The sequence below is a fragment of the Gadus morhua genome, chromosome 10 (genome assembly GCF_902167405.1).
Source record: "Gadus morhua chromosome 10, gadMor3.0, whole genome shotgun sequence".
In the NCBI taxonomy this organism is placed as follows: Eukaryota; Metazoa; Chordata; class Actinopteri; order Gadiformes; family Gadidae; genus Gadus; species Gadus morhua.
This window is the reverse complement of record NC_044057.1, coordinates 21,601,475-21,611,474: the sequence shown is the minus strand read 5'-3', so window position 1 is coordinate 21,611,474 and position 10,000 is coordinate 21,601,475. Positions and strand designations below refer to the sequence as shown.

Below are 10,000 nucleotides of genomic sequence, written 5' to 3'. Positions count from 1 at the left end.
TGTTTGTTATGTGTTTGTTATGTGTGTGGGCCATCTTATGCGGATATAGGCATGTGTGTTTTAGATATACTAGAGACGATGGCATGACAGAAAACATGTAGTGGTTGTATTTTGGTGTTGCTGGCAGCTCATGACGGTTTGTGTGTGTATGTCTGTGCGTGTGTGCGTGTGTGTGTGTGCGTGTGTGTACGTGTGCGCAATGAAGCGGGGTGCTTCTGTCAGCTCTCTCTAATTATGTATGACATTTTTACACTGGACCACTGTCAAAAACCTACAGTACCCACATGCACACACTCTAAGACACACACACGCACGCACACCCTTGCTTGCCTAATGATACAGAGTTGTGATTGTTGGCTGCCTGCTATGTTTGAGCCAGCGCACAGATCTCCACAACATAAATCAATGTCAATTACCTCCCCAGAGCACATTAGACTCTCTCTCTCTCTCGCTATCTCTCTCTCACTCCCTCGCTCTCTCTCTCTCCTCCATCCCTACCCTTAATTAGTACATCCCACAGTCACATTCCCATCCGGCTACAGCCTCCTTCTGGTGGTTCTCTCACGCAGATTAACGCGTGCAAATAAAGACAAAAAAGCCGTACCATAACACGTCCTCTCAATCCATACAGTCGTTTCAACACTCCCACACGTAGAATACACATCAGTATTAAAAAAGGAGTCGCGAGCAGGGAATCCACAGTGTTCCCCATTATTAGCACTCCACTCCTCTCTGCATCAGATGCACTGTCATTAACTCCGGCCAGCGATCGCTAACGCAACAGAGAGTGTTGTCAGCGGAGAGGGTGGAAATGAGTCCGAAGCTGGCTGAGCTCGGCGTTGAAAGGCTGAAGTGAGCGCGTGTGCGGGTCGGATCTCCTGTCGAGATTCAAGGGGCGGATTTGAGGGTATAAAGGAAAACGTGAGCTCGATTCACATAGTTGATTCAGCGTTGCCACGTGCATGTTTGATCTAACATATACCGGTGATACAGTCTGTGTTGGTTTCAGCACACCATGATGGAGGCTATGGCCGGAGTGTTTGGGGGGATCTCTCGATTCTTCTCTCTCGCTCTGTATGCCTTCCCACTTCTTAAGCCACTCCGTCTTGGTTACCGGCTGTCATCTTGACAGGAAGTGAGGAAGGAGGATGGGGAGGAATGGAACAGGAACACATGCTACAGGCGTACCCCACCGAGGTGAACAGCGGTGAACTCGCATCGAGATCCACTCAGGAGCAACAAGGAGAGGCAGAGTCGTCTGGTTGGAAGCCCGGAGCAGGCCGAGATCGAGCCGGGGAGAAGGAAATGTTCTCGGGGCTGATCTTATTGAGGAGCTGCCAGACACTGGGTCACTTCCAGGGCACGGGCAAACCATGTGGATTTGTTCAAAATACGCACTTGAATTTCAAATCGCTCAGCTGAGTATTCCACCTCTCGAAAAACATTTAAGTAAAATGCCAGTGAACCGTAATGCCGTCTGAGTGCCGAGTCTCCTGTGATTTTAAACGTCCATGATGTCGTGTCACTTTAACTAAACCAATAGCTTAATGCAGAAAAACATTACAAATATATTTGTACCATTCGCAGCCAGTTCAGTCAGTTACCGTGACAGCACGACGCAGTGACTCTGTGTCGAGAGAGTATGCCGACGCCACAGGGGTTAACTGCGTCCGACAGCGTGGGTTACGCACCTCGTGGTGCAGATCCACGGTGTGTTTACGGCATTTCGTGTACAGCATCGCTCGTTATATCATCGACGCGTACAAACAAAAACCTGGACCACATACTGTAGTTGGCGTGGGTTGTAACCATGGGGATACCACCTCCCCCCCCTGTTTCTTTGAACTTGGTCCAAAACGCGTTTAAAAAAGGTTTTATTAGTGGTTGAATTCAAGCGGAAAGAGGGGGGTTCACCTTCTCTTTTATTCGTTAAGCTCTTATTCCCCACGCACATGCATTCATGCTGAGTATACAGAGGTATATTCAGCAAAAAATATTATCTCTGAGGCAGCAGGGAACGAAAAACAAAAGGGACACCGAAGTACAGTAGAATCAATGTAACGCAATCATTACGGAGAAGTTTAGCGGGAGACAATTATACTTAAAAATACACAAGGTGACTAGTTGAGACGAGCTTGAGGGCTCCCTGGGCAAACAGAGAGACACATTGCAGAAATAAGGAAATGACGGTGGTTAAATAAGAGGTAACAGTGAGTTCATAAACACAGGTGAGCCTAACAAAGGAAACAACATTACGGAAAAAAACCTTGTGGAGGCAGGTGCGGCGTACCAAATGAAACGCACCTTAATGAGCCCAGCTTCTCCTATGCTTTGTGCTATCTCGTCAAAAACTAATTCATTCAACTACTAAGGCACCCGATTCACAAAAGAAAACACACAACTCAATTCAAATGCCACCATGGCAAACCATACGATTCAAGTTTAACGATTATTATTACATACATTTAAGAAACATAAGAAACCTACAAATGCAAGGGCCAGCTGTAGATGGTTAACGAATGAAGTCTTATACAAGGACGCTGGGTGCAGAACCATAGGGTTACAGCACAGCACGGGCAAAAACGACATCACGTAACAGAAGGGAGCAACTGAAAGACCTTATTTGAGTTACACAAATAGATGCATTGCACTAATGGCTGGCTGCTGCTTCTCAATGCCCATGTTATTAAGTGAAAGGAAAATTAGCTGGTAACACGCTGTTAAAAAAGTATGAAAACCCTCGAATGTGAAGAAACTTTGCTTGGGAACACGTACTGCAAAATAGGAGGACAATGCAGTTGGACTTTAACCAGGAATTGATATTTTCTCTCTCTCTGTTCGGTTTGTGCTACTTCTAACTCTGAACTTTGCCTCAAGATCATTCCTTTCTGTCAGGTGATATAATGACCTCTCTCTCTCTCTATCCCTTCAAAGAACTGATTCATTTCATTCTATGTGTGATCTCTCGCTCTCTCTCTACTTACTGGCAAGGTTCTTTTCGCTTATTCCAGTTTCTAAGCGTATGTGCAAAAAGGGAAGAAAAGAAAGAACGGGGGTGTGTGTGTGTGCGCGCGCACTCGTGTAAGTGTGTGTGTGTGTGTGTGTGTGTGTGTGTGTGTGTATATGGGCGGGCTGGGTTTGCACCCTCAAGGACACAAGAAATTGCGGCCTTTGTCACCGGGAAAATGATCCAAGGGTACAGAATGTTTTTTTGTTGTGTTTGCTCTAACAGTGACCACTTGGCAAGTCCAACGGGGTGGGGGGGGTGACAAACAAAAGGAAAAAAGATGATAAATAAACCCTCTTTCCCCAAAAAAATAAAACTAGGGGAGTTTGAAAGTGAGGCTGAAGGGAAAACAAGGAGAGAGGGGGAAGGGGAGAGAGGGAGGGAGAGCATAGGAGAGAGGTAGACAAAATAGGGAGGAGAGAGGGGAGGGAGAGAGCGGGGAGAGGGTGGAGGAAGATGGGAGGAGAGAGGGAGGGGATGGAGGGGGGAGGAAGAAGGGAGGAGAGAGGGAGGGGATGGGAGGGGGGAGGAAGATGGGAGGAGAGAGGGAGGGGATGGAGGGGGGAGGAAGAAGGGAGGGGAGAGGGAGGGGATGGGAGGGGAAAGAGGGAGGAGAGGGGGACAGAATCGCTCACGCATGGAAAATGGGATGGGTGGAGAGGATGCTTGTTGCCACGGTGAAGAGGTCGACAGGCAGGTGTCGGCCACAGCCGAGGATAATGGGTAATACAAGAAGAGGATGATGGTTCAAATCCCTTTTTTTATCCCCTCAGTGCACCCTAACCCCGCCGGGGGTGTAGAGAGCGGAAGCGATTGGGGTGCCCGAGGGCTCGGGGGGGGGGGGGGGGGGGGGGTGGGGGGGGGGGGGGGGGGGGGGGGGGCACTTGTTATCCACGGCCCGGAAAGAGAGGGATTAGACTCATTCTAAGTGGACCAGAAGGAGCAGAGAAAGGGAGGGGGGAGGGGGGTAAGGACAGGGTTGGTTGGGGGGGGGCTGTAGGCTAAAGTTGGGAGAACAGAGCAGGTGCGGTGGTAAAAGGTACCTTCAGCTGGAACGGGGCTGAATTGGAAGCGCAATCAGTTGAAGGATGTGGAGACCCATATGGCGTCAGGGTTTTATCGCGGCCGTGGATTGAACGACCGCACATATGTGACCCCGCGTTCACCGGGCTCTGATTGGGTTTTGTGCGTGTGTGTGTGTGTGCTTGTGTGTGTGGATGAATATCTTAATGCTTATATGACTCTCAATCAATTCTTGAGGTTAATATATGAATCTCTGTGAAAATGAAATGCTGCAACATCTTCTGACTCACTCTCCCCCCTTTTCCCTCTCTCTTTTCGTTCTCTCTCTCTCTTTCGCACACTTTTGCTCTCTCTCTCTCTCTCTCTCTCTCTCTCTCTCTCTCTCTCTCTCTCTCTCTCTCTCTCTCTCTCTCTCTCTCTCTCTCTCTCTCACACACACACACAGGCACTTCCTGTTCAAGACATCATCGGGGACCACCCCCCTCTTCAGCAGCTCGTCCCCCGGCTACCCCCTGACCTCCGGGACGGTGTACTCCCCGCCCCCTCGCCTGCTGCCCAGGAACACCTTCTCGCGCTCGGCCTTCAAACTCAAGAAGCCGTCCAAGTACTGCAGCTGGAAGTGTGCCGCCGTGACGGCCATCACTGCCGCCGCCCTGCTGGCCATCCTGCTCTCCTACTTCATCGGTAGGTCCCTCTCGAGGTGTATGTCCCCTCCATCGCTGCTCCTTCAACCATCTCCTCATACGCCTTCTGCTGCGCACACACGCATGCACGCACACACACACACACACACACACACACATACACACGCATACTCACGGGTTAGGTCCCTCTCCAGATGGACGTCCCGTCCATCGCTGCTGCCTCATCGGTTGGTCCGATTCAAAACAATGCGTTTCAAATGGTTAGCTCATCGATAAGGGATCTGTTTGAAACCTTACGTTTCACCCTGTTATCCTCCTTCATCGGCAGGCCACTCTGAAAGCCTTAGGTTTTATACTCCCTCTTCTATCGGAAGGGCCCTCTCCAAACCTTACCTTTCATCCCGCCATCCTCCTCAGTTGGTAGGTCTCTCACAATTGTTTCGTCATGCTCCTCTACCTCATTGTTATGTTATACTCAAACGGTCGGTTCCAAGCTGCTGGTAAAAAACAATTGGATTTGGGTTTGTGTTTTTTCTTTGCAACAGAAAGAAATAGATGATAAAAGATAAAACCTGGTTAAGTTAAATTCAGATAGTATAATAATAATAGTCATTTTTGTTTGTTCTTTTTTTAAATGTTAAAATAGGCTTTTTTAGGCACTTGGCGCCTCACTCTGACAAAGCAAAAGAACACAAAGTGTGCTTGTGGAGGCCGGCCGTCCGCCGTACCAGCCCAGCCGCTTACCAAACTAACTGCAAAGCGACTTGGCAGAACAATTAGAACCCATTTAGAGCACGCTCGAGTGCGCAGTGTACACGTGCGGTACACCGGATTCTGATGTGTTGGGGGAACACAAACAGACCCAAAGAAAACATCCCATTCCGCCGGTCAGCAAGCACTTGTTTACCGAAGGAATATGAGGAATTGCTGTTTGTATTTATTTATTCACCGCAGAGGAGGAAAGGGAAAGAATGAAAGCCGGCGGAATATAGCGCAGAGCTCAAAGATTCCGTGTTGGCCGGGACTCTACAGCAGATTGCTACATGCCGACGAGATCAGACACAGCAGGGGGGGCGACAGACAGACGTAGAGATCCACGCACCGCAGGGGGTTCCAGCCCCCACCACACCCCCCCCCCCCCCCCACACACACACACACACACACACACACACACACACACACACACACACACACACACACACACACACACACACACACACACACACACACACACACCCTCCCCGAACTGCATCCCCAAACATAGCCCAGGCAGAATCACTAGGATACCCAGCGGGGGGGAGGAGGGGGGAGGTGTAGTTGGTTGGGGAGGGGGTGTGGGGAACACGCGAGTGCGCCTCAAAGATCTGGGATCATTCGATGATAGACTTCAGTGTAGCGTAAGGCAGGTACAGCGTGTGGGAGAATCGACTGAGCCTTCGGTTAAGTAAGGATGCAAAGAATTAGGGAGGCTGTGGGCAGGAGGTATGTGTTTCTGCACGTGTTTGTGTGTGTGTGTGTATATGTATTTGTGTGTGTGTGTGTGTGTGTGTGTGTGTGTGTGTGTGTGTGTGTGTGTGTGTGTGTGTGTGTGTGTGTGTGTGTGTGTGTGTGTGTGTGTGTGTGCATATGTATTCATGTGCGTGTGTGTGGCTGCGTGCTTGTGCATGCATCTGTGTGTGTGTGTGTGTGTGTGTGTGTGTGTGTGTGTGTGTGTGTGTGTGTGTGTGTGTGTGTGTGTGTGTGTGTGTGTGTGTGTGTGTGTGTGTGTGTGTGTGTGGAGACAGATGTGTCACCAGGCCCTTTATTGGCCTGTTACCCCCGAGACCAAACTCAACAGATGGGGGGATCTAAAGCAAAAGTTGCCATCAGCAGAAAAAACAACCCGGGATCACCTTGCCATCAATTATTAATTTAGTTTTACATAATTTATACGCATTCATATATATGGGTGTGTATTTATACAAATGCCCCACCATCTATCTAATGGTGCAAGGGTGTGTGTGTGTGTGTGTGTGTGTGTGTGTGTGTGTGTGTGTGTGTGTGTGTGTGTGTGTGTGTGTGTGTGTGTGTGTGTGTGCGTGCGTGCGTGCGTGCGTGCGTGCGTGCGTGCGTGCGTGCGTGCGTGCGTGCGTGCGTGCGTGCGTGCGTGCGTGCGTGATAACATGCATGCACATGTGCAAGGGGATGTATTTGCATGCAACAATGATTCTTGTCCTTACATGTATGTGCGTATGTGTATGCGTGTGTGTGTGTGTGAATATAAGTGTTTATGTGTGTGTACGTGTGTTCGTGCTTCCCCACGAGTGTGCCCTTGAGGGTGTGTGTGTGTATGTGTCCTCCAGCGTGGATGGAGGAGCGTCTCCCAGGGTTATGAGACAGAGAGCCTGCTTCTCCTGAGCATTCAGCGGTCACACTGCGCTGGACAGCCACATATGGAGCCCCAGCGCCATTAGGGGGGGGGGGTGTTTAGACACGCCTCCCCGGTCACATGATCTCCCAGTAGAGCAGGGCTTGATGAACGCACACGGAGATGCGGCAGTGAGCCCCCCCTGTTCCTCTCTACCTTTCTCCGGTGCTTCCTGTAAACATGAGCCAATTAGTCGTCTCACAAATCAGACTCATCATCTGAAGGCTTTAGATTATTCGTGTGAAGACTGACGGTAGACGAGCTTGTATCTAAGGGAACGGCAGTGTTTCACTTTCTTCTCCCACAGATCTGTAACGCAGGGATGGAATCGGCTGAAAGCTAAACATAAACTCGGTCAGAAATGCATAAGGGAGTTGAGTAGGTATAGTCAGCACTAGTCACTCCACCTAATTCCGTATTTTTTGTTTCTCTCTAAGGCTCACTACCTACCTTCTCCCCCCAGAAGTTTGGCTTTAACAAGTTTGGACTGCTGGATCCAAGATCAGCTTATTAGTGCAAACCTAGGCTTTTGACTTGAAATCCAGCCGATGTCAATGACAGCTGAGCACTCTATCAAACTACCAACTACCAAACTATATATTACATAAGATTGCATAAGACATCGTCTTGTAGCGATCAGTATTGCTCAAATGCATGAACTGAATGTTGAATATGGCAGAGAATATAGAACAGAACTATTCGTTGCTTCTTTGTATTCCCGCATTGTTGTTATTCCTGTTATTATCTATTTCATTCTCATGCACACTCTTCTCTTTCTGAGGACTTTACGTTATTTACCAGAGTCAATACGTCATTGTTCTGTCTCTAATTTTTTTTTCCATGGAATTCAATAGAAGGCAAATTACAGCTAAGCGTGGACGGAACCCTTTTGGTTTTGGTTTGGTGTTTGATTGTCCTGTGTTTACCGTGCGCCCGCCCGCTTGGCTGCGGGGAGGCGGCGACCGGCGGTGATGTTTTGTCTGCAGAACAGAGCTGTAACACTGCCGCTACGCCTTAGACCTCAGTGTTTACCTTGCTTTTTGTAGCCCTAATCGAGCTTCGGGTTTCAGTGTTCACTGCTCACAGGGAGGATTTTTTGTCACACCCAATCTGTGTGTGTTTGCGTGTGTGTGTGTGTTTCTGCGTGCGTGTGTGTGTGTGTGTGTGTGTGCCTCATCATATTTGTGTGTGTGTGAGAGTGTGTGTGTGTGTGTGTGTGTGTGTGTGTGTGTGTGTGTGTGTGTGTGTGTGTGTGTGCCTCATCATATTTGCGTGTGTGTGAGAGCGTGTGTGTGATTGTGTGTGTGTGTGTGTATGTGTGTGTGTGTGTGTGTGTGTGTGTGTGTGTGTGCGTGTGTGAACTCACTCGGGGGATCGTGCAGAGCACCCTGAGCCATGCAGCGTGAAGAGGACCCCTCTGAGGCGTCCACTCAGGAGCCCGCTCGTAAATTAAACCAGGACACATGTGCCTGAACAGCACTTTTCCCCGTGCGTGTATGCTTGCGCACGAGCAGTGTGCCTGGGCTTTCGTGTGTGTCTAGTTGTTTTGTTTGTGTGAGTGTATGTGTGTGTATGTGTCTGTGTGTGTGTAGCTACCTTTTCCCTCACACCAATAGCCACCTATAGCACTGTGTGAAATGTTTGTGTTATCTCTTTGTGTTTTTTATGCCTTCCTACCCATAATTCACATGTTTTTTTTCCATGTGTCTTTGCTCTGCATTTTTTGTGAATGTGTGTGTTTGGGCATTGTGTGTCGGTGTATCTGCGTGCATTTGTGTGTGTGTGCGTGTGTGTGTGTGTGTGCTAGCGTGTGTGTTTGCGTGATCGCTCCACTCGGTCCCAGGGGCCCACACCTATGCCTTTGCTTGCATAACGACACCCCATGCCTAGCTTAGCCGCGGCGATTAGCCAGCGGCTCGGGCGCGGTGGCGGCCTCCCTCCTTTAGGAGTGAAGGAATGACTGAGCGTTGGGGTGGGAGGAGGATAAACGAGAGAGCTTGTTGTTCATTCCCCTGGCGTCTTGTTTGCCTGCTCCGCATGGAGCGCCGGAGCCAAAGGAGAGGCGGTTGCTAGGATACAGGTGAACGGTTGGCATGCAAACGGAGAAAGACAGGTTCTGTCGTGTGTGTGTGTGTTTTTTTTTCTTTTTTGTTGTACGTGAAAAATCTGGAGAAGGGAGGGGATAACGGGAGGGGTGGGGAGGACGAGGAGCGAGGTGGGGGGGAGCGAATGGGTCTCCTGGTGGAGGGAGCATGGCAGGGAGGAAGAGGAAGAACGATGAGGAAGAACGATGGGGAAGACATTCAGGAGAACAGGTGTGGAGGAGGAGATGGGAGTACTGGAGACTGCAGGAGGAGTGGGAATGAGGAGGAAGGGGAGCATAAACAGAGAACAGGAGATGAGAGGAGAAAGAGGAGCGATTGAAGGAAAGGAGGTGAGAAGGGGAGAAAGGGAGAGACTAGGGTTGAGTAGAGGAAGATGATAACAATAAAGGTGATGAAGTGTGTGGAGTGAACAATGAGGAACGGGAGGCTCGTGCGATCCAAAATGGAGAAGTGACGGGGAGTCCGGGTCGCATGCTGGCGTAGAGAGGAAGAAATGAGAGAGGAGAGAGAGACAGGGAGAGAAGAATAGCTCAGTCTCCTGTGGTGGTTTCACCTGGGAGACCCGGGTGACTAATGTCCCCTAAATGATCACAGCGAGCCGGCAAACCGAGGGAGTGGGGCAGGGACAAACAAAGAAGACAAAGAGCATGAGGGAGAGGAAGAAGGAAGCAGGGGAGAGAGAAGGGCAAAGACATGGTGAGAGAAAGTTAAAGGACAGGAACTGTGGAAACGCAACAATGGAAGTGGCTGAGGAGGGGGGGGGGGGGGGGGGGGGGGGGGGGGGGGGGGGGGGGGGGGGGGGGGGGGGGGGGGG

The 10,000-nt window shown here is 50.0% G+C and overlaps 1 protein-coding gene across 1 annotated transcript in view; it reads left to right on the top strand.

The window, feature by feature from the left end:
• tenm2a (teneurin transmembrane protein 2a) overlaps window positions 1-10,000 on the top strand; it is a gene marked incomplete in the record, with an annotated part of 105,759 nt that overhangs the window by 65,915 nt on the left and 29,844 nt on the right. Inside the window, 1 exon segment of the mRNA XM_030367766.1 lies at window positions 4,476-4,714. Within this exon segment, the coding sequence (XP_030223626.1) occupies window positions 4,476-4,714 (239 nt within the window).